Source organism: Camponotus vicinus, unplaced genomic scaffold (genome assembly GCF_025532165.1).
Source record: "Camponotus vicinus isolate PSW18456_S1 unplaced genomic scaffold, iyCamVici1.0 SCAF_11, whole genome shotgun sequence".
Lineage (NCBI taxonomy): Eukaryota > Metazoa > Arthropoda > Insecta > Hymenoptera > Formicidae > Camponotus > Camponotus vicinus.
The window spans coordinates 18,097,029-18,120,408 of NW_028141947.1; the positions used below are offsets into that span (position 1 = coordinate 18,097,029).

At 36.7% G+C, this 23,380-nt stretch overlaps 4 protein-coding genes across 7 annotated transcripts; 2 read left to right on the forward strand and 2 right to left on the reverse strand.

The window, feature by feature from the left end:
* Positions 1–1,289: 1,289 nt before the first annotated feature.
* East (enhanced adult sensory threshold) lies at positions 1,290–16,594 on the reverse strand. 4 transcript variants are annotated; one of them, XM_083082447.1, is made up of 8 exons: positions 15,496–16,594; positions 10,348–14,547; positions 9,950–9,983; positions 9,110–9,372; positions 8,834–8,989; positions 8,423–8,736; positions 6,006–8,345; positions 1,290–1,620 (listed from the first exon to the last, which is right to left on the reverse strand). In XM_083082447.1, the coding sequence occupies exons 2-7, from the start codon at positions 14,521–14,523 to the stop codon at positions 6,701–6,703; spliced, it is 6,588 nt and encodes a 2,195-aa protein (XP_082938573.1). In that variant the 5' UTR covers positions 14,524–14,547; positions 15,496–16,594; the 3' UTR covers positions 1,290–1,620; positions 6,006–6,700. The 4 variants fall into 4 exon arrangements, with proteins under 4 accessions (XP_082938573.1, XP_082938572.1, XP_082938571.1 ...); XM_083082446.1 differs by having other exon boundaries at positions 9,908–9,983; XM_083082445.1 differs by lacking the exon at positions 15,496–16,594 and having other exon boundaries at positions 6,687–8,345; positions 9,908–9,983; positions 10,348–14,559.
* Mrpl49 (mitochondrial ribosomal protein L49) lies at positions 15,874–17,865 on the forward strand. Its single transcript, XM_083082455.1, has 3 exons — positions 15,874–16,356; positions 17,173–17,359; positions 17,483–17,865. The coding sequence occupies exons 1-3, from the start codon at positions 16,249–16,251 to the stop codon at positions 17,755–17,757; spliced, it is 570 nt and encodes a 189-aa protein (XP_082938581.1). The 5' UTR covers positions 15,874–16,248; the 3' UTR covers positions 17,758–17,865.
* Positions 17,866–18,596: 731 nt separating this feature from the next.
* Eef1gamma (elongation factor 1-gamma) lies at positions 18,597–21,688 on the reverse strand. The gene is made up of 8 exons (XM_083082448.1): positions 21,553–21,688; positions 21,272–21,421; positions 20,511–20,574; positions 20,271–20,413; positions 19,648–19,950; positions 19,206–19,541; positions 18,960–19,112; positions 18,597–18,878 (listed from the first exon to the last, which is right to left on the reverse strand). The coding sequence occupies exons 1-8, from the start codon at positions 21,562–21,564 to the stop codon at positions 18,723–18,725; spliced, it is 1,317 nt and encodes a 438-aa protein (XP_082938574.1). The 5' UTR covers positions 21,565–21,688; the 3' UTR covers positions 18,597–18,722.
* A 255-nt stretch (positions 21,689–21,943) lies between these two features.
* Positions 21,944–23,258, forward strand: Rpn12 (regulatory particle non-ATPase 12). The gene is made up of 3 exons (XM_083081507.1): positions 21,944–22,104; positions 22,355–22,427; positions 22,523–23,258. Exons 1-3 carry the CDS (start codon positions 21,982–21,984, stop codon positions 23,140–23,142), a joined length of 816 nt encoding a protein of 271 aa, XP_082937633.1. The 5' UTR covers positions 21,944–21,981; the 3' UTR covers positions 23,143–23,258.
* The last annotated feature ends 122 nt before the right edge of the window (positions 23,259–23,380 follow it).

Below are 23,380 nucleotides of genomic sequence, written 5' to 3' on the forward strand. Positions count from 1 at the left end.
ACGAAAAGAATACAAATCTTCACACAAAAATTGAGTTTTAATTAAAGTTAAACTAATATTTGCGATTTCTCTAAGAGGGATGGAGATTAGATCCGTCCATTCCACTGTTCACTCTCTCAACCTTTTGCGAACGACCTCGCCTAGTTTCTGCGATTAAGCCGCTAGATTCGATCTTGCCGCGACACCGCGATACTAAATTTTTGAACACAATTTTTCGTGGTCGAGAGAGAAGAGAATATCGAAAAGAGAGGCGGGAACGCAGTTTTTTCTGTCTGATTCGCTTCGCGATCACCACCTTGATATCTTTTTTTTTCCTCGGGGAAATTTCCGCCCAAGGCGAGAAACAAAAGACCAAGCTCGATGTGTCCCCGAGATATCTAAGAACGCGTTAATACAATAAAACATCATACATGTCCTCGAGAGGCTCGACTCGCGTAAAACTGAAGTGCACGTTTATTGCTTCTCTTCAAACTCACGCGACGATTTCTTTCATATTTTTTCTTTTTTTTTTGTTTTTTTTCCACGTGTTTTAATAAAATATCACCTCTCGCGAGAGGCAAGGTATCACTATTTTCTGAAAAATATTCTCGTCCACGCACACGCAAAGAACATCGAAACATTTTGCATGACGCGACGCTTTCTCCATTTTCCATCACATATTTGCGTTAGCATACTTGCGTTTGCATAGTTGCTCTCTCATTTTTTCGCTCTCCTCGAAGAGATCCGCTCGTTGCCAAGGCCGCGTATTTTGGTCGTTTCACTTTTTTCGCGACAAGGACACAGGATTATGTTATTCGAATCCTAAGAGCGAAAATACAATCTCCACACTGCCAAAGTGATTGTCAGCCACACAAGTCGGTTATCTTTCACGCCAAACTTACTTCAATCCCCGGCTAGCATTCCTTGTCACTAAAAAAGTGAAATGGCGAGTGAACGAAGCTGTTGCTATTGTAAACACAATTGATACACTTTCGATACATACATTTTGGACAGTCAGTCGCAATTGAGCAAACTCGATTTTCGTGATATTGCAAATCATTTCCTCTTTTACGAAAAAGGCAAATCAGAATACATATTAATAATACATATTAATATACATAATAATACATATTAGTGTATATACATGATAGTATATATTATAATGTATATACATAATATATATACATATATATAATATATATTATAATATATTATTACAAAATAATTTCACTCCTAATCCTAGATTTATTCTATACATGTACGTTGTATCGCACGCTCATCATTTGCCTTGCATCTCTTTTTTCTCACTCTTTTTAACGTACACAAGCACACACTTACACGTAAAAGCACAGCTTTTCATCTTTAAAATCTTGCGCTGATTAAACCCGATATAACTGTGACCTAATCATGATATATTACATATAGCAATTAATTATAGATAACATACATAATTCAAATTATCGTAGCAACACCTTCATTCACTCGCATTTTTATAATTTTTGTCATTGAATGAAATTACACCCATTCCGACATCCTCGGGACGTTTATTGACTCTTAGAATCCACAATTTTACCTTGAGATTAAATTGAACACTTGAGCAATCGAGATCGAGTAAACACAACTCGAACGCTGCCATTTTGCCTATAAACAAAAAAAAAAATAAATAAATAAATATCCAAGTATCATCCAAATACATCTGAAAAAAAAATTTCTTCAAACGTGTTATTGTGATTTACTTTTCAAATAAACAATCAACAAACATGTTTAAAGATCAGTTATTTCTTATCCATAAATGACGATAGAAAGCAACTGTTTCTTTTTTTTTCGAAGAATTAATGATTTGACTTTACTTCCGTGTGAATGATAATATTAAATGATAATGATTATTATTGGATCGGGGACAATGATACGATCGATCTCCAAGAGTCAATATCGTTCGAGGTAAGTTTATGATTTTTAATTTACACTTTCTGTGCAGCAAGAAAAATAGAATTCTTAAAACTTAAACTCAGTTCTCGTTCGCAATCCGCAAACTCTTCTTCCCCTCCTTCGTCGCATCATCCACGCGTGCATACGTGGCGGATGCCGTATCGTGGAGCGTGCCATGGATTTACATTAGGCGCGTGCAAATGGCGAATAAATCAGCAATGTCGAGCATTCGAGTGAAATTAGCGCAAGCGACCGTTTAATTACCCTCACGACGATAATGTATCTCGAGGGTACATTTTCAACCTGAATTTATTCGCTCGTTGTGTATGAACGATCAAAAATATAAAAAAAAGTACATGTATATGAAATATATAAAGGAAAGGTTTTTGTCAAATTTCTTATAACTTGATTTGTATAATTAAATAGCATAGGATCGTAAATTTTTGTTGAACATAAGCGTTACGTCCATGGATTGTAATAAAAACTATAAAGAATCATTCTAAGCGTCATACAAGACAAGAAGATAATATGTTACAATATTTTGAAAAGGAAATTCTAGGATGTAAGAAAATTCGGAATTAATATACTACAAAAAAAATAACATTTCCTACATTAAAACAATAAATATTTATGTACACATGCTATGCGATATCATAATCGTAATTTATATTGAGATTATTTAAAGTAACAAGTCTTAAATATTAACACGCAGTACTTTATATCACTCAGATGAATTTATCCTTCTCGCGTGTGTTCATTTAAATGTCAAATACGATTAAGAATATTTCAGGTAACAAATTTGTATAAAGCAAAAAATGGAAAAAAGATCATTGAGCGAGATGTAAAATCACTGTGATTTCTTGTCGATAACAAATTACACGAGAAGTCGAAATTTCATTGATTGCGAGAATGGTGAAAATCAAAATAGGGACATATGTACACGTGAATCAATATCAATCTTTATGTGTGTTACAATTAGTCTCTATGTTTTATGGTCATTATATATATTTGCGGCACACTCCACCCTACGGCTCTTTGTGATTTCCAGGTAACCACACCCTCGCATAGTCCCGATATAACAATATAATCATATTTATCGATCACTATATCGCTAGTGATTTGCATTCCTTCCTTCAATTCGATATACATATATTTATTATATATAGATATATCAAAAATATCCTTAGTAAAATAAAGCATTTATATGTATAACACGTGTGTGTGTGTGTGTGAATGTATGTATACCGTTACATACGTACTTTTTATATATATATTATATATAATATTATGTCTATTATATATATCATATTTATAAAGTTTTTTTATTTATAACGCGGTATTATATATAGTCAATATACATGTAATACCTATGTTTTTATTCGTACATTCGCGCACGCATACGCGTGCATTTATATAAACATGTGTTTGTGTGTTATGTGTGCTTTGAATGTATGAACATATGCGTTAATCGCTCGGTGATATTTTTTTAATAAAACGCTATCTCGCACGTTTGTTTAATGTATACAATATCTATTATTTTTTTCAATTTTTGAAAGAATATTTATATATTAAATTGGATTAGAGAAAGGAGGAATAACGTTTCTTCTGCAGATACAAGATTCTCTTGCACAAACTTGTTTTTGTAGTAATTTTTCTAAGAAACTCTATTATTTCATAATGGCGATCGAAAATCTATTATGCAACCACGATTGACAAACAAATGAAACACTTCGAAGGAAAATTAAAATAGTACAAGTATATTTCACTATATACTAAAACATTCATGTGTGTTGCGTGTGCAAAAGAAAATGTTGAGAGAAATATATACAGTTATAAGATAATGTAAAATAGTTATCTCATATTTTTGCTTGATTTCTAGGCAGTTGAGATAATCTCAATGACACCATCTCAATGACAGATATAAGAAATATAACTGAGATTATAATTGTATATTTGATTAAATAATAAATGATAAAATTGGAGAATACATATATGAACAAATACATATATGAACATTCTTTCATGATCTGTAAAGTGAAAACGTGTAAAATTTTGTACACGCATCAATCTATTTTGTATTTCTATTCGGTTGAACAATGCTCAAATATATAAAAATAAAATGATTATACGACAATAATAATTTCAATAATATTTTATATCAGTAATATATAACGATAAGTATTTTTCCCCATGATAAAAAAATATAGCAATAATTTTTCCACAACTTAATTTCAATGATTTTTAGTGCAAGATATTACAATGATTCAAAGAAATATACGAGCAAAATTCACACTTTCTAATTTTCCTTTCTTCCGTTATCTAATTAAGAATGCAATTTTTACTCTATTTCTTACTCTCAGTTTTATTTTTACTATCATTTTCAAGTAGAAATCAATTTTTCTGAACTAACGCTCAACATTCACGATTTTAAAATAAACAAGATCCATGCAAGTCATTCAAATTTCTCTCTCTTTCTGGGAAATATTTTTTTTCTTATGTATTTTGGGCAGTGTAGAAAAAGTATGAATTTTGCTTCTATATCCCATAAAAAAATTGCACAATTATATTTTTTCTTTTAAAGATATACTTTACACTTTACGAATCGTTTTGAGGAATTATTTCGCAGTCTCTTGCATAACGCGAATGGAAAGGACTTTCTGCCGACAGTTTAATGCAAACGGTGCGAAGAGAATCTCGCATGTGTGTTAATAGGAACGTAACGTGACGATGATGTCGAATGCCAGAATGCGATTAATGGCGTTTATTAAAACCCAAGTTTAGATTAAACTGATCGTTATTTAATTAATTACATTCTTGTTATGCTTTAAAAAAAATCGAGGAGGCCAATATTACAATGTACATTCGTTATCATATAGATGCCCAAAAGGTATCTGCGTAAAACATATTGACTTGTATAATATCGCTCATATACAACTTTGAATTCGAATCTTTTCCTTAGACGTGATAAAAGGAACAAACTACCGTGAAAAATCGCCATAAGATTCAAATACAAAATACATATATATATATACATATATACAGGGTGTCCGATTCGTGAGGGACCAAACGAAAAGTGATGATAGATTGGGTCAAACTAAGAAGAAAAGTCCTCTACCATTTTGCAAAATTCGCAATAATTATTAAGTAATAAGCAAAAATGTCCCGACGCATGAGAAGCGGTAAACCGCTTGTAGTGTGTGATTATTAAGTGATCAAACGAAAAGTGGTGATAGATTGGGTCAAACTGAAAAGAAAAGTTCTCTACCATATTGCAAAATTCACAATAATTATTAAGTTATAGGCAAAAATGTCTCAGAATATAAGAAGCGGTAGACAGATCGCTTCTCATGCGTTGAGACATTTTTGCCTATAACTTAATAATTATTGCGAATTTTGCAATATGGTAGAGAACTTTTCTTCTTAGTTTGATCCAATCTATCATCACTTTTCGTTTGGTCCCTCACGAATCGGACACCATGTATATATATATTGAATTTTAATATTTTATACATCCTTTTCTTATTCTTGATTTACTTATACTCTTCACCTCGTTCTTAAAAAATAGATATGTCCAGTTTATCAATTAAGAAAATCAAGTAAAAATAAATCAAGTTCAATAAAGTAATTTCTTTATAGTTTGAGATCTTTCTGCGTGATGAATTGTAAAAAAAGAGCCTACTCTTTTACTTATTTTATTGACTATATGTTCCCAATTATAAATGTAAAGAAAATATAAAAAAGAACATAAAATTACGTTTAAATTAGAATCGATACATTGCTGTTAAAATAATGAAGTCTATTTATGCATGATGTTCAATAAATCGATAATGTACGATCGGCGAGATAATATCTAATGATAGGAAAAAAACAAAAAGTTTTTTTTTAGTTTGCGAAAATAAAATGTCTCTTGATTTATCTTCGGGAATGATGGATTTCAAATAAAAAGTAAACAAATTTACTTAATTGAAAATGATCGACAGCTAAGCGATTTTGCTTCGGGGTAGATAAATATCATTATCTACATCTTTTGTAATACAGAGTGTATTATGTATTTCAGAAAAAAGTACTCAAACTCTCTAAAAGTTTATATTACTTACCTTGAAAGAGGATAAAGTCATGTAGAATTTGTAGCAAGTTTTTTAATTGCAGTTATTTATTAAAATTGTCGAGTTTTTCGCAAAAGATGCCCGCCTCTCCGTTTGCAATAACGATTTACTAAACGATTCTGCATATTGACGTCTGTAATAACTGTGCGAAATTGCATAATATTAAAGATAATATTAATAACTTCCGCTCTTCTCACTTTAAATATTTTTCATGGAAACAGCATTGTTCAACACATTTTTCGTTACTTTTATAATAATGCTTTGGTTGTTAATATTGTTAAAGAAATCGAAGTGTTTCAAGTTTTTAAAATTATTCTATTAATCTATTTACAAGTTTGTGTGATCATGATTAATGCAACAAATATAAATCATCTATAATCTGTCTTAATCAGAATGTAAAATCAAAGTGTGTCAATACATGTGTATATGTATATATGTATGTATATGTTTTGAGCGTTAAGCTCGGTAAGTGCATGCCACGATGCGCTCACGTAAGGCAAAAACTGCTCTCCGAGCATCGATCATCATCAACATCTTGTTTTGCTTTGGCGATAATTTCGATCGGGTGCGTAAAAAAAGCACACGTGTAATCGATTTTCCGTATTCGCCGCACCGCATCTCCTCCTTCAAAAAGGAAGAGAAGAAACTGTATGCTCAACAATGTCTACTTACGGTCTCTCGTTCTCTCATTTGTCAGCGGGTCTCGTGACGGTCTGCGGTATTACTGTCAATGATTTTGGGATCTTGGGCAAAATCGGAATCGGACTACTCGTTGACGACGTCGTCGGCTTGGTCGTCACTTGGATCGATTTGGGTAGATTAAGATTGTGTATGAGATTTTGGCCGGTCGGGTTGTTTTCGTTCGCGGCGGAACGCGTCATGTCGCAGATGAGCGGCTCGAAATCGCCGCGGCTCTGACGGTTCAGCATCTCCTGTTGCATCCGCAAATGCCTCTGGAACTGCTGGTTGTGGCCGGGAATCGTAGCGATCTGCGTCTTCTGGTAATGCGATCTGATATTGCCGCTGGTCGGTGAGCTCGATCCGTTACTCGTACCGGCACCAAACTGTCTGTCGCTAGGCTTCTGCCGTTTGTTGAGCGTCTGCATCCGCTTTAGGTCCGATTCGCTCAATTGAAATACTTTGCTGCTGCCGCCGCCGTAAGAAGAAGATAAATTTTGTCCATCCTTCCGCTTAACGCCACCATTCGTTGTGGTACCGACGACTCCGCCACTGCCGCTAGTGGACGACAGACTTAATCGTTGCAAATTAGGCGGCGGTTTCTTGATAATCGACACCCCCGAGTTGAGCTTGAGCACCCGCGGCGAATTCACTTTCGTTGAATGCGATGACATCGCACCGCTGCCGCTAGTGGCTGGTTTGGACATCGAACTTGTGCCAGGAACGGACAGTCTATCCTTTTCCAGCACATAGCCGCCGCTTAAACGACGCGAATTGTATTCCGCTGCGATCGGTTCCATTATCGGTTCATCCATCTTTTCTGGGCCTTCATACGATATCAGTCTGTTTTGCACCGACGTAGAGTAGTTGATCGCGTTTCGTGAAGCGTTTGGCGCCAGTATCAAATCGCCAGCCCTGTAATATTTCTCCAAAAGGATCAGGTGTCGTAGGAAGGAGCTCTGATTGCCGTACGGTCGCTGCAATTGCTGCCAGAGATGCTTGGTTTCGCGATCGTATTGAATCATTGTTGCGCACTTCTCCCATCCCTGCGGCGTTACTTCGCGTACGTTTTGAAATTCAATGTTGACGTGAAGATTCATCTCCTCCTCGCCTGGGAAAAGCGTGCGCACGCTTATGGAGGGATTCGCGCCAAGTCTCTGCACCACGGGCGTTATGTCATTGTTGTTATTATTATTGAGTCTCGGCCTCTTCGGCAGTCGCGTCAGAGTAACCTCGTTATCCATCCCGAGAATCTCAACCATTTCATTCGCCGTCGTCGCGCCGTCGCCCGTCGATGTGTACGTATGCATGTCAAGCATCTTACGCTTCTTCAGATTCTCCACAGCGCTCTCGATACTGTTGAGATATTGAATATCTGTGCCACCGTTTTCGTCGCCGCTTGTCTTTGCGGCGCGATTCTCGCCACTCATCTCGCAAGAGCTTGGACATCCCACACCCTCGTTCTTATTCGGTTCCGGCGTCGACTTCTCTGATGTGCCGCTCGTCATGTGTTCCGGGGACTTGGAACTCCCGCTCTTAAGCTGCGCGCTTTTGGTATTCTTCTTACTTTTCTTGTCCTTGACCTGATTCGCCTGCTGTGATGAATCATCGTCCTCCTCGTCGGGCACTTCGATTCCATGGTAATGCAAGATCCTGCATTATCGAAAAGCATTTTTTCTTCAATTTTCTGTTTCTTCAACGGAATTTCTCGAAGTAGCTTGTATACTTACCGCCTTCGATAACTCTTACAGAAGTTTCTGTGATTCACGTTCATGTTTTCGAGATCCTTATACTTGAGTTGAGTTTGGGTAAAATATCGACATAGTTTACATACAAACGTGCCGGCTGTTAGTGTAACGTGGATTCCTTGCTGACTGATTAGTTGATTTAATTCGTCAATCTCCGCACTAGTCAGCTGATGGGTATGTGTTCGTGCTAGTCGGCGTTTGCACAGCGCGCATGTCAAAAAGCGCCCAATCTTCTCGTAATGATTAACGCAAAACGACATCGTGGTGTGCTGAATCGACTCCCAATCTATGTCGACCTGTAATAATATTTTTCATTTGCAAATGCAAACGATATATGCCATTCAAAATCACATTAACATAAGCATTTTTAGATACACGATCACAAATACTAACTTGATTTTGTAGAGCGGTTTTTATCTTGAGCAACCAACGGCGTTTAACGTGATGTCGCGCAGGATCTCGGCATTCGCGAGCCGAACATTTTGATACCATTAAGTGTCTGTGCTGCTTCTGCGGCTTTTGCTGCATATTTGCCGGACTAGTGTTCGCCTAGGAGAACGATAAATTGTCTATCAGAATTATGTCAATTATATATATACATCTAGAGAGTTAATTTACAAGTGATATAACGATTCGCGCGATTATTGTCATTATCGAGGAGCAACAAACCTTTCTATCAACGTGACGATAGCACGCATCGCATAGACACGAATCTTTTGTAAGATGTCTCTCCAAGTTTAAGATCTTCTTTCGCCTTTCGTCGGATTTTATTTGTGCTAAGTGCATTGGCGTATCCAGCGAACCGAATTTGCCGAAGCAGTAGGAACATACGTCGGAACATACACGTCCGGGATGTATAGAAAAAGAGGAAGATTTCTCTGGAATGACAAGCGACTGACGATCCTTAGGTGTAACGTCTTCATTATCGTCATCTGTGATGATAAAATTAGCGAATTATTAAATGTTAAATATATAACTCATCTTCCGACTTAGATAATGTGAAGACGTCGATATTAGAGAGATATTAGTGAGAATGTAATAGGTGAAAAGCAATAGCATTCTTCAGCATGCATTGTTATAAAAAATATTAGGCTAGTGTAAGTGTAATTTTTGGAACTAGTGGTCTGAAATACATAAAGTGTTACGTAATACTTCGCATTGGATTAGTGCATATTACTTTTTTTTTTAATTACATTAGACACATAGCGAATAGCTTTAAAAATTGAACAAAAAATGTGAGAATATAAATCGAGCGTTAACACGATATTTCGAATATATTAATAATCTGTTTTAAAACATCCAAGATGAAAATGTGAAAAATAGCTGACTGCACTGTGCTAATCTCGATGTATACAACCGCGCGCTTAATTTAGCTTGAAAATAAAGTACAACATTTTTTTTTGGAAAAGGCGATGAAGGAAAAGTAAGTGAGATTATCAATTTAGTTATTCCCGCAACCAGGATTACCGCAAGAGTGTCTGTGGTTAGTAGTGAACTTTCGGTTCGCACCAGAGCTGCTATCTCCCAAACCACTGGTTCCAAACTGAAAAAAAAGGAAACAAAATATAATTGAATCGATCGTAAAAAATATATATAAATAATAATGTCAAATAAATCCATTAGAGTTTACACCCGCATCGATATATTTTTTAAATCTTTGCCTTTCATGCACGCGATGCAGAAATTAAACGAATGCACGTTATGAAACCAAGTGTATAAATCTCTAAAAAGGCAATAATAAATTGTATACCAGAAATCTCTTTCAGTTGCCATGATCGATCGACAATTTGATATCACAGCGGTTTTAAATTAAACGCGAAGAGGAAAAAAATGAAATTGATAAAAACAACATTCGTTGAATCGAGTGAATAAATTAGATCAAGAAGCATGTGAAATCACTCTCTTACCTCCTTTTGAATGGTGTAAAACTCGGGTGAATCCCCTTCTCCGTCTCCACGACCCTGTTGTTTGAGGATCATCTTTAATGGAGATCGCGATCCCCGTTTATCTTTATCCTTCTCCTTTTGAGTTACCTTGATAACCGTTTTCAAAGTACCTGACGACGATTGCTCCTTTTTAATTTTTTGCTGATTTTGCATTCTCTTCGCAGCTTCTTCCAGAGATTCCAGCCCCAGCGTTCGCAAGATCGACTCTTTTCTTTCCTTGTCTTCAGGTGTTTCCAGGATCTTTGGCATATCGCTATTAGATGATTCGCCAGACGTAGAAGTCTCGTCGGAATCCTTCTGTACCAGCTCCGGTATTTTGGGACTCTTACATTCATTTTCCAGGATATCTATATTGTCAGCCGTCTGCTTTGACACGTGATTCTCGGACAAGTTTCGCGAGAGTTGCCGTTTCGCGCTTTTGCAGTTTTTTGCGCCAATGATCGTTAAATCGTTTTCCGATTTGCTGCGCACATTAGATCCCTTCTTATCAAGTCTGGTTTGCTCCTTGAGAAATTCGTGGATTATGCGGCCCGTACGGGGGGATACTTCGGCGCCGTCATACTTGTTCAAGAACGATCTATTGTTCTCGTTGATCTTGGCGACCTCGTTATCCAGAAGAGTCTCTTCTTTATTCTGCTGATCGGACTTTCGCGCCTCTCGCTTGACGCGCTTAGTCTTGGAGCTGCTGGATAACGGCGGTTCCTCCTTGCGCCTCTTGATATCTCTACTGCGACGAGTACGGGATTGGGACTCGAGAATGTCATCCGATTCATTGCTATTGAGCGAATCACCCGTATCTTCAATCTTCTGAGAATCTTCGGAAACGACAGTCTCGTCCAATACTGATGAACTTTGCGGCGCCTTGTCGGTATCGCCCTGTAAAGTGGAATTTTGCGTCTTTTGAACGCCAGCTTCCTCAGCCTTGACTTTTACGCCATCGACGTATTCTCGACCGCGAGACGCGGATTGTTGTTTCTTCTGCTTATCACGAGCTCGTAACGCTCTTTTCTTCTCATTCGCAGGTTTCTGTTCCTCAGAATCTTTATTGTCTGGTGATTTATTGCTTGAATCCGTTTTGTTAGATTCCGAATTTGACTCCGAAACATTTTCGTCCAAACTTGATATTGAATCGTTGATTTTGCCCAGTTCTTTGCAGTCGTTATCTGCGTCGAGGTTCTTGGTTTCATCGTTTTGCCAAGAAATGGGAGTGCACGTGCGCACAGGCACAGAATTTACAGAGCTACATTCGCTATTTGAATCACAGTTTGCGGTGGTTGATACGTTATTTGTTTTAGAATGCTTCGCGCTTTGCGCTGTTTTGCAGGAAGCATCGCTCTCTTGCAATGTTTCGTTCGCATCGGCAAGATTGCTATCCGCATGGCTTTCGCTTGGTATTTCGTTTATAGTATTGGCAGCTGATTCTAACATAGAACTCTCGTTGCAGCAAGCGGATGCTTCCTGTTTATTTACACGCTGGATCATTGGCTCCTTATCCGATAACATTGTATCGGAAATTATTTCTTTGCTTAGCGATGTATCGTTTGTAGCGTTTGGTAATGATGACTTGGCAGATTGGTCTTCTGCAACTAGTCTCTCTACCTCTAGAGATATACTTTCCAGCGTTTCCGACTCTTCCGAATTGCTTAGAGAAGTTTCTAATTCTTTCGCTTCTGCGTACTTTTCCGTAAATCTTTCCTCTACTTCTCGAGGATATGCAGGTACTAGCGCAGTTGTAGCATTATCATCTGAAAGCTGACGAGATGTAGCATCCTCTAAAATTGTGTCCTCATTCGTAGGTTTTTGTACATGTTCCGCAGAAACATCTTCCAATTTCGAAATTGCTTTACTCGGTGTCCTGTTCGATTTTCTCGCATCGGAATTACTGACGTCTAAACTTTTATCACTGATCCTCGGAGACCTTCTCGTAGGGATCTTTTTATTCTCGTCCAAAATCTTCGACTCATTATCATCGCAATTGACCGAAGCACTGCTGGCTGTGCTACAACCAACGCTTTCGACTTCCGATTCATCCATACTGTTGCAAGATGCAGTACTATTATTACTTATATTACATGTAGATTCACAAATATTATGTACATTATTAATTCTGTCACTATCGGAGGCCCTGTTCTCCTGGATGTTTTGCGAATGCGTCTCTGCTTCCCCAATATCAGACTTGACTAGTTTCTCTTCAATCTCTTTGGCAGTATCGGCCACTTTTGGTACTGAATTCTCCGAACTATCTGACGTGATCTCGTTTTTTGTAACGGCGGATCTGTCCTCGTCGGTATTGTCCTCCAATCCCATTTTCTGGGATTCTGTACTGAGTGGCGCGACAATCTCTTCGATTTTGGGCACATCGAAGTTTTTACTTAATCCAAGACCCTTCTCGGGACCAAATATCTTACTCTCGATAGATTTTGCAATATTTAACTTAATGTTCTCAATCATTTGATCTATTTGCGATTTTGAATTACCATCTGATTTATCTGAATTGTAAAAGGAATTAACTGTCTTTTTCATATCTATGTTTAAACTACTCCTACGACTTTTCGATTTATCTGTAAGTTTGGCTAAGATACTATCCTTTCTCGCCTGATCTAAATTATTAAGCTTCTTTGAATCCTCCTGTGCTTCCGCACACTTGGATGTTATCCGTGTGTCTTCAATTTTAACATCGTCATCTTTTGTTGCTTCGTTTTCTATAGTTTTAGCTTTAGTTTTAGAACGCAATGTCGGGCCCGTTTCACCTGTTCTATCTACACGATCACTATTATTATTGTTCTCCATTTCCGATCCGACATCAGTTTCCTCGTCGAAACTCTTGGACACTTCATCCTCTTTACTCGATGCAGTCTGAGATTCATTACAACTGGGATCCGCAAAGCAAGGATCCATATTTGTATTACAATCCGAGATATGTTCTATCAAATTATCCGAGATAATAGTCCCATCCGAGTTTAATCTATGACGCTTTTTAGAATCATTATCCGCGGAGTTCCCCGAATCTGATAATTGTCGTTGTTTTCCATTTCTCAAGCTTCTTTGAGATATTTGTTCGATATAACCGACTTTCGATCTCTTTCTCAATTGAATAGCATTCTGAAAGTGGAAACCTTGATCCGTCTCTGTATATTCTCCATCCGATGTAACTTTCATGTCATCGGTGTCAGGCTCTTTCTTTATTTCAATGTCGCAGGCAATGTTTTCATCCACCAACATCTTCTTCCTCCTTGTTACTTTTCCCTCAGTCTTCTCTGTAACGCTCTGATTTTCAGTTTCAGAATCACTCAACACTGAAGAAGCAATAACTTCGTCTATAGTAAGATCAATAGAATTCTTGTCATCCAAAATTGCCTTTGGAAATTTTTCAACGCTGGAATTGCTTTTTACGCTACCACAATCTGATTCCTTGCCACTGCTCTTTCTACCCTTTGCACTCTTATGCAAATCTCTGTTATCCTCTGCAACTTTGATGAAATTGTCCTTGGTATTATTCTTCTTCAAATTTGTCAACTTTGCTGTTTTGGCACTCTTGGACAAAGAGTCAGGACTTTCTGTCGTTTTTCCCTTTCTGCCAAGTTTTGGACTAGCTTTAACGCTAGATGTAGCACTGGCCTCTTCTTTGTTCTGAATGTCAGATTTGATTTTTTTGGTCCTGAGATTGTTCTTGGCACTTTTACTTGGTGTTTCAATTCCTTTGCTTTCGTTGTCTTTATTGTTTGTCTGATTTTCCGAGAATTTCGAAGAGATATCGACAGTTGACTCGTCTGATTGCTTAATTTTTTTCGTCTTCACACCTTTCTTAACGTCAGGAGCTATTCTGCGTATATTTCTGTTCGTTACTTTCTTGGTAACCTTGGATTTAATGAGATTTGCCTTGGTTGCTCTTAGATTCTGTTTGCGTTTCAGATTTTTAAGGGCATTCCTGCGTGGCAAGCTCGCCTCTGGTTTAACAGGGACCTGACTACCTGTTGCTACTGTATCAAAAATCTCTTGCGTAAGTTGCTGCTGCTTTATATTCGGCAATGACTTGCCTTTCTTATTCTTGACCTCATTGGATGGCAAACCAGAGTCATTATTCGCCTTCTGTTTCGATTTGGAAGGCGCTAAGGGTTTCTTTTCCCTGGATGCCATCTCACTTCCACCCACATTGGGCTCCTGTAATATCATTTACATCTTCTAGAAAGAAATACTTTTAACGCTATATCAAAATTTACAAAATATTAAAATTATTCTTTATTGTTGAAATAAAAATTATTTTATTATATATTAAATAAACAATTTTCAATGTTTACTTGATTCAATCCGGAGATATTTAAAAATTAATAAAAAAGAAGAGTTAAAAATTTCGTTAGTTTAAATATATATTAACGGCAAAAAATATTGCATATATTTATATAAATATCCATTTAAGAAGAAAAAAAAAAAAATAAATAAAACTATATAAACATAAAAATAATATAAATATTAAAACTTACTTAATATTAAAAAAAAATTTTTGAGAACGAACCACACGTGGACACGTTTTTCGTTACGAGTTAGTAATCGAGATAACGTTTCGTTGACGAAGGGAGAACAGAGGACGGGAAGGAAAAGGAGGAAGGCGACGAGAGTGGGCGAGAAATACGCGGCGTCGGAAAAAAGCACACGCGATTTTCGAGCCGAGCGAAACGGGACAGGATAGCGGGGCGAATAGATGCGGCCCTGGCGACCAGAAAAATTACGTGACAAAGTTTGCGTTAACACACGGATGCACGGAGCGGAGCGCCTCGCTCGCTCGCTCGCTCGCTGCGCGCTCTCGGCTCTCCCGTCTCGTGGCGCGGCTGAAATATTTCGCGCGATATCTCGGCTCGCGTCCACCCGATCGCGACGATTTCGCGCTCGCGAGAGAGCGCGTGTCACACGCTAACTGCCCGACCGGGAAATCCGACCGGGATCGCGGCGGAAGGCCGCGAAATCGTCGCGACAAGTCGTCGCGAAAAAATCGCCACGAATAAACAAAAGGTCGGACGCACGGCTCGGATTTTCGAGGCTCCAGCGCGACGCCGCGACGCCCCGGTGACGGGCGATCGCGGGTTCTCCGAGAAGCCCGGCGATAGTACTCACCTCGGGGACTGAAAATCTTGCCGTAGGTCCGTGGTGATCGCGAGAAAAATCGCGGACGACGATCCCCGTGAAGAAGACAATCCCGTTGCAGGGTGTCTATGCGCCGTCCCACTGTCTTTCGTCTGTCGCCACCTGGCGGCCGTGGCGCGCGGCTTCTCCCAGGAGCATAGTCCGTTCGCAATAACGCCGCGCCGAAGGCGCGTCACTTTGCCGGACTGCACCCCCGTCCGGCCGAAATAGGACGGAGCGCGACCGCGCCGGTTCCTGGCGCGAGTCCGAGGGGGGAAAAGGAGAGAACCCGTGCACCGTCGCGACGTTGAGCACCGCGAGACAGCGAGTTTCCCTGCCCGACTGCGTCGCCCCCCGCCTCACTTCACCTCGTCCCGTCCAGCTTCAACGCTACAGTACATGCGCGTTAACTCGACTGCGTTCCGAGCGCGGATCTTAGCCTCGTAGCGCGCGGACGCGATCACCTACCTATCGGAATTGCCTGTCGTCGACGTCGTCAGCGTCGTCGTCGTCGTCGTCTCTGCTATTCGCGAGCCCGCGACTCGCGAATCGAGCGAAAACAAAAACGTCGCGGTGGATGACGCGCGGCGCGAGTCGGATAGTCCCGCGATACGAGGACTCTCGCGATAGGTAGATGGGTCGGTCGGTCGGTCGCGAGAAGAGAATGCGAGAGGGAAGACGCGCCCGTCGCGCGGTGCGCATCAATGGCGGCTGCCGACCCTTATATTTACCCGAGTCTCCAAAATGGCCGCCCTTCGGATTTTCGCACGCGAGAGCCTCGCGACGATCCTGAATTCCGCGCGGACGTCGAGTCACGTCGCGACGTCGCGCGTCGCCCTCGTGCTCCCTCAGGTACGCGCGAGATCCCTCGACCAGACCTCGAGGCGCGACTCCTCGCCCTGTAATCGTATAATTACCTGCGCGACGAGATACGGGCCGAAGGGCCTCTCTCGTTATTACTAGTAATCGTAAGCGTGCTTGTCCTCGAAATCACCCGCGGATGTCACATCCGTCGATCCGGCGTTCGATAAATGCGCGACGATAATTTCAAACGCGAGAAAAGATTAAGGTTTCTAAGCGCGACTCGTTTTCTGTCTATCGTCGTATTTATCTACACATTCTGCATATGTAATGCGTAACGCGGTTTGTTGATCCGACTTGCAATTTAATGACGGATAAAATTCTGTCTCAATTCGATTAATGATTATGGAAAAATGCTGCGCATTTTCTAGACAGATGTTTTACTAACCTAGGAATATTATTTATATATATAAATTTATATATAGTTCTTCTCTGCAGATTTACATAATTGAAAAAAAGGGATTAAACTTACTGTATATATAGTTACAAAAGTTGTAATTAAAGTTTAAAAAGTTTGTTATTGTTACTTTTTTAACTATTATCTTTTGTTATACGCTCTAACAGTTGCACATTACTCAATAGGATAGTTAATATTGCATAGTGTATTAAAATTTTTGCATTAAATATTTCTCTGTACATTATAAACAAAAGTTTATATTCTTTAAAAATTTACTGAAATTAATATGATAAATTTCTTATGTATTAATATTGATAAATTGCAATATTTAATATACAATAAAGCTAATTATTAAAACTTGCAACAACACGTGTGCATAGTTTACTATAAATAATCTTCACATTTCTCAGATTCAACGGAGATGGAGCAGCTATAAATCGTCTCCCACGTACACTGATTCTAAAATCTACACAGATTATGAAATTACAAATGATCCAAATGAATGGAAATATGTAGAGCGTCTGTTTAGATATAAAGTTGTACCTAAACCACCCACTGGAGATGTTGAATTACCATCTGGCTATAAACCAGCACGTGGTAAGCAATAATCATTAAATAAATTTTATTAAAGTATCTTTTTTTTTATACAAAATGTACATATACATTTCAATCTCCTTTTATGTCTCTAAAGAACTTTTCCTATTTTTGTTTTTTTAACAGCGTCACCCACGGATTATCCCTATTTCATACAACGTACCAGAAATTATATGCAGCCTATATATCTAGTTATAACACACAGAGGAATGAGAAGACTTACAACAGTTAATAATATTCAAGGAAATATATGGGAATTGGATCGCGATATAAAAATATATTTAAAGCAATGTTTAGGAGTAGCACCTCCTAGCCAAATACATGAATTTTCAGGTGTAATTAAATATAAAGGTGACTGTGTTAATCGCATTAAAGACTGGATGAACATAAAAGGATTTTAAAAATTATCAGAAAAAGATATTTCAATTAATAAATTGTTATGATATATTTAAATATGTAATAAACAGTGAGTCTTTGTTATGAAATATATTTGCATTATTCATTTTTAATATTTTTTCATTCAAAATTACTTAAGGTTTCATACAATTTTCATTTAAATAAAAAATATTTAACATTTTTTTGGTTAACAAAATAGGGATAATTATTTTTTATCTTAACATTATATTTATTTCTGTGAAAATATATGTTTGCATGATACCAAAAAATTATTTAGATATATTAAAACGTTAAAGTATGTAATACATATATGTCATACATTAAACAATTTTTAATTAAAATGAATGGTTATGTATATAAATGTATACATAAATATAATCTCACACATTGTTACATGACTAAGTAATTACTGACCATAACAAATATATATATATGTGTACAACGTTCTTATTATAAAATTATTACAGTTTCCATAAACTTAACAGAGCTCAAAATATCTGTTTTTACTTTTTCTTTTTATACACATACTGTATAAGTTTATATAGTACATTTTTTTCCTACTGAAAAGATTCAATAATTTTCATTCCATATATTAAAATACTTTGATTTAAATTATATAGATATGATTAAACATGCCAATAATTTGAATACAAAATGAAATTGCATCAAAATGAGTAAAAAATTTGTTTAAAAAAATTAAAATTTTGCAAATGATACCCTAACATTTATAGATTAAAAGATTTTGTTTTTTAAACTATAGAAAATAAATTTAAATGTATATAAAAGATTTTATTTTATATATGGAGATCAAGAGGAAGAGAGGAACATATTTAGGAGAATGAGATTCCGAATATCGGTTTATTCTATTAGAGTTCTTGCGAAGGACATATGTAAACTTTTTTGATATTTTATCATTTCCTTCAGGTTTATTTTTATGCGAATAGGGTTTATTTGATGCATATGGTAAAGTTTACTTAAAAACTTTTCCTTGATTGAATTTCCGTCCTTCTTTGTCCGTGCCAGTCCAACTGAGATATTGCTTGACCAATTCTTTTGTTTCATCCTTTGATGGATCCAGTTTTGTCCAAGTATAAGATTCATAGTCTACTTGCCAATCTGGACTTAGCTGTAGGAAACAAAAAAACAATATATGTATATATATTATTTATAAATATCTTAAATATTCACTTAAATGTGTAACACTTACTGTAAAAGCAAGGTCCTGTCCACGCCAGATCCAAACGCCACTGATTGTATTGTCATTATCCTCTCCAAATATACAGGCACTGGCAAATGCACCTTTTCTCATTGAATCTAACCGTTGATACATACCACTAATTAAATTACAGGACATGAAAACCTACATGAAAGCAAGAAACATATGAATATTAATAAGATATCCAATGTTTTTTGACTTTTCGAATTTTTATTATTGAAAAGAGTATCTACATACTTTAGTTAATTCATTGTTGTATTTATATTCACCAAGCCAAATACTATAATTTTCTGCATCAAATTTCTGCCAAAAGTAAGGAATAGATTTAGACTCATCTTCATTAGAGTAAAACCGTTTAAAATCGTCAAGGTCAAAAGAACTCTTAGGCATCGAAGCAAAGGGATTTTTCTTTTTCGGCTCGGCAGCTAAAGCCTCATCTGTTGGATCAGCTTCCTCTTCTACTGCTGTAGTCTTATCTGCTGCAGCTTTAGATTCTTTCTTTGACTCTTTGGGTTCTTTCGGTTCTTTAGTCTCCTTTTTAGATTCTTTCTCCTTCTTTTCTTTTTTCGAACTCTAAGTAAAATAATAGACAATTTACAATAGTTATGAAATTATTTTTCCCTCTTTTTTTTTTCTTTATTTATATATAATTTATATATTTTTAAAGTAAAATACTAACCTTTCCCTGAGTTTCTGCATACTTCTTAGGATCATATTCAATAGTTTTATCCGCCAATTTAAAGGCACCAATTACAGCAATAGATTCAGGTTGATAGATAACTGTTTGGAACCATCGATTTACATTCAAATAAGGCTTACGCAGCTCTGGTTCAAGAATATACTGATACAGATGTAACAATGTCATAGCTACGCAGATATCTGCCAAAGTTAATCGCTCTCCTACTAAGTAAGTCCGCGTAAGTAAATGTGAGTTCAGAGCAGTGAGTGCTTTATTTATATCTTCCTTGGCATGCTCAACAGTCTAAAAGCAATCATATAAATTTAATTAACTAGCCATATTAATACTTTATTATAATTTGGCAATATATATGATTTGGCTACATATATGATAATTAGTATAATTGCATAAAAATAAACTTGACATTATAAATGTATGGAATATTTTAAAAGCATATGCATTTGACACATATACATGTAAATTCAATACACCCAGAGTTAATCTACCTCTTTGAGTTACAAAGAATGGCTATACAATTTCGCCAATTTTGCCTTTGTAGGAGGATATATGGTTATAAGTATGTAACTATGTATGCAAAATCAAATAAAAAATGCAATTAATACCTGCTTGTGATATGGCATTATTCCAAGTAGGGGAAATACCCAAGCACAACTGGCAGGAAGAATTTCAGAATCAGCAAAGCCAAGCCATTGAATGATCAATGCACGTTCAATATCAGTTTTTCCCCTGAGTTGTTCATTAGCCACTAAAATAAATAAATAAATAAATAAATAAATACATACACATATATTGAAATCAATAGATCATATAAACAGCTCAAAATAATTTTTTCTCAGTCTTACCATAATAAGCAATTGCATTGCTTTCTGTAATATATTTTCCATCGGTTGTTTCAAATGCTGGAACCTGAAAATTACACACATATTACAATATTTCCAATTCCTACAATAATTTTCCTAGATTTTAACTAGATAATATTTAAGAATATAATTGTATTGTGAAATCTTTATAGAATAATATCATTACTGCAAGATTTTTTTACAATTATGTATTCTAACAGTAATGTACATAAAAAAATGTATAACGTATTTACTCTAATGTGGTTATATGATTATATAGTAAATATGAATAAATAAGAGAATATAGCATAAAAGAATATTATTTTGCAAATATTCACAATATGACATTCTCTTATATGGGTATTATATAAAGATATATGGTATCTTATTATACAGATAATCAAGTATCATTATATGAATTATGTGAATAATTATACATAATTTAATTTCTTATGCAAAATTAAAAATTATTTACTATATTATACTACTTGGTATCATACATAAATCTAATTCCATCATACATGAAGAAATGAAAAAATATGTCAATATAATACCATACGAATCACCAAATCTTTATGTATAAAACTTTAAATATAATTGTAAAACGATACATTTAACAAACAATTGTTTAAATAATAATTTAGCTTCATCAAATAACAAAGTATTTTGCAACTTCTCTCACCATGTGTTACAGAAGCATATCAAGCGTATTGCAAACAATAAAGAGATTTTGCGAGGAGCGCGATTAAAATCGCCCGGCTTACCTTTCCCAGCGGAAACTTTTTTAAAAACGCCTCGGTCTTGTTGGTCTCGCCGAATATAAAGTCCTCTGCGACTTTGACTTGAGCACCGGAGAATTGTGCGGCTATTAGGGCCTTGTAGGCACGGAAATTTTCCGGGTACGTATATAAAGTCTGAAAGAAAAAATTCATAATGTAATAAATGATACATCGTGCGAGGTTTCATTTTACGTTAATCTCATGACGGCATCGACGCGTCACGACGCGGATGCCGACCGGTGAAGAGCCGCGTGAAAGCCACTTACTCCGGACGCCATTGTATCCAGTCACGGGAAGAGGAAGTTGAAGGCCGGTAAAGATCTTTGCGCCTCGGCCGAATCCGCGTCGTGAAGTACGCCGCAAGTGAACCATACATTCCATTGAGCTCCACGCATGCTGGAGTAAATATCCAAGGGTGGGGGAACGATGTAAAATTCATAGAAAAGGACACGTATATGTTGGTAGCATCGCTATCTTTGTCAGAAATTCGCTGATTGGTTGATGCTATTATAATATGTCGAGATGACACGTTTAATTGACCAATCAGGAAAAACGGAAAAAATTCCTATAATCTGATTGGTCGATTAAACGTTATGCCATCCAATGACAAGATTTTACATAATTCTTTATTTTTCCATAAAATTGGCAGAACTGGATGTTTCTTGGATCGCGTATCTCAGACATTTTAATGTTCCATGGCGAAATTAAAAATGGCAGCCCTCAAGGATGTTGTTTCCTTGTATCAGAATTTAAAGCGCGAATGGACAAGAACCCCGTGTAATTTAAAGAAATGCGGGGAATTGCTCAATCAATTGAAGGTTTATAATGTGTTTTATTCATAAAGTATCAACTAAGATAATTACTGACACAAGTATCTCGTCATAACCTCATTTTTGTGGACTGTCAAAATGGATTGTCATCGTTTGCCCTTAATTCTATTTTTCAAATTTCAACGATTATTCCATTATTATATTTGACATTTTAGCCTTTAAATATGTGTATATATGGAATTTTCATAATTATATATAACATTAATGATTAAATGATAATTATATATACATCTTGTAGGTCGGTCTCACGAATCTGATGTTTCTCCCGACATCAAACAGCACAGCCAGTCAAAATGAATTACTAATTGCCAGTATGTATCACTCGCTCAAAAGTCTTCATAATTTTAAATATTAATTTTATATACTATATCAAGTATAATATTAATTCGTTTTATACGTATCACAGGAGATATATTAGAAATTGGAGCACAATGGAGCATCGCTGCTGAAGATATACCTTCCTTCGAGCGATACATGGCGCAGCTCAAGTGCTACTATTTCGATTATAAATCCGGTTTGATGGAGTCGGCGTACAAATATCAGCTTCTCGGTCTAAATCTCTTGTTCCTGCTGTCGCAAAATCGTGTTGCCGAATTTCACACAGAACTGGAACTCCTGCCGTCTGATCAGATACAATCCAATGTCTACATAAGGCATCCCTTGAGCCTAGAGCAATACTTGATGGAGGGTTCGTACAACAAAATTTTCCTGGCCAAGGGCAACGTTCCTGCCGCGTCCTACAATTTCTTCATAGACATTTTATTAAATACTGTTCGCGACGAGATTGGCGCGTGTATGGAAAGCGCATATGACAAGATCTCCATTCAAGATGCTGCGAGGATGCTCAATTTAAACACCGAAAAAGACATAAAGGCGTTTGCCGCCAAGAAGAATTGGAATCTGTCCAAGGACGGTTACTTTTACTTTACCACAATCAGTGAAAAAAAATCCGAAGATCCTATCCCGAGCTCCGAATTGGCAGCGCTTGCTATAGACTATGCCCGAGAATTGGAAATGATTGTTTAACGCTTACGTATCTTCTCTGTACTTTACATTTAAATAAACTATCACTCTTGTATAACATATAAAGGAATACAACTTTTTTTGTAATATATTTAAAATAAAAAGTTATGTTTAAATAACTTTTTTCTCTTTATATATAAATATACATATATAGATATATGTATATCATGTACTATATTTTGTTTGCAACAATTGTCACGTTTGACGACATTAACTTCAGAACTTGAAAAGGTTATGTTAT

What these genes read in the sequence shown, in the direction of transcription:
- East (XM_083082445.1), bottom strand. Translation starts at nt 14,559, where the DNA reads ATGATATTACAGGAGCCCAATGTGGGTGGAAGTGAGATGGCATCCAGG. An exon ending in TTTACACCATTCAAAAGGAG is followed by an intron (nt 9,984 to 10,347) that starts GTAAGAGAGTGA and finishes CTTTTTTTTCAG; the next exon opens with TTTGGAACCAGTGGTTTGGG. An exon ending in TAACCACAGACACTCTTGCG is followed by an intron (nt 9,373 to 9,907) that starts GTAATCCTGGTT and finishes TTATCATCACAG; the next exon opens with ATGACGATAATGAAGACGTT.
- Mrpl49 (XM_083082455.1), top strand. Translation starts at nt 16,249, where the DNA reads ATGGCCGCCCTTCGGATTTTCGCACGCGAGAGCCTCGCGACGATCCTG. An exon ending in TCGCCCTCGTGCTCCCTCAG is followed by an intron (nt 16,357 to 17,172) that starts GTACGCGCGAGA and finishes CACATTTCTCAG; the next exon opens with ATTCAACGGAGATGGAGCAG. An exon ending in TGGCTATAAACCAGCACGTG is followed by an intron (nt 17,360 to 17,482) that starts GTAAGCAATAAT and finishes TTTTTTTAACAG; the next exon opens with CGTCACCCACGGATTATCCC.
- Eef1gamma (XM_083082448.1), bottom strand. An exon ending in ATGCAGAAACTCAGGGAAAG is followed by an intron (nt 19,542 to 19,647) that starts GTTAGTATTTTA and finishes TATTTTACTTAG; the next exon opens with AGTTCGAAAAAAGAAAAGAA. An exon ending in GACAGGACCTTGCTTTTACA is followed by an intron (nt 18,879 to 18,959) that starts GTAAGTGTTACA and finishes TGTTTCCTACAG; the next exon opens with CTAAGTCCAGATTGGCAAGT.
- Rpn12 (XM_083081507.1), top strand. Translation starts at nt 21,982, where the DNA reads ATGGCGAAATTAAAAATGGCAGCCCTCAAGGATGTTGTTTCCTTGTAT. An exon ending in AATTGCTCAATCAATTGAAG is followed by an intron (nt 22,105 to 22,354) that starts GTTTATAATGTG and finishes TACATCTTGTAG; the next exon opens with GTCGGTCTCACGAATCTGAT. An exon ending in AAATGAATTACTAATTGCCA is followed by an intron (nt 22,428 to 22,522) that starts GTATGTATCACT and finishes TACGTATCACAG; the next exon opens with GAGATATATTAGAAATTGGA.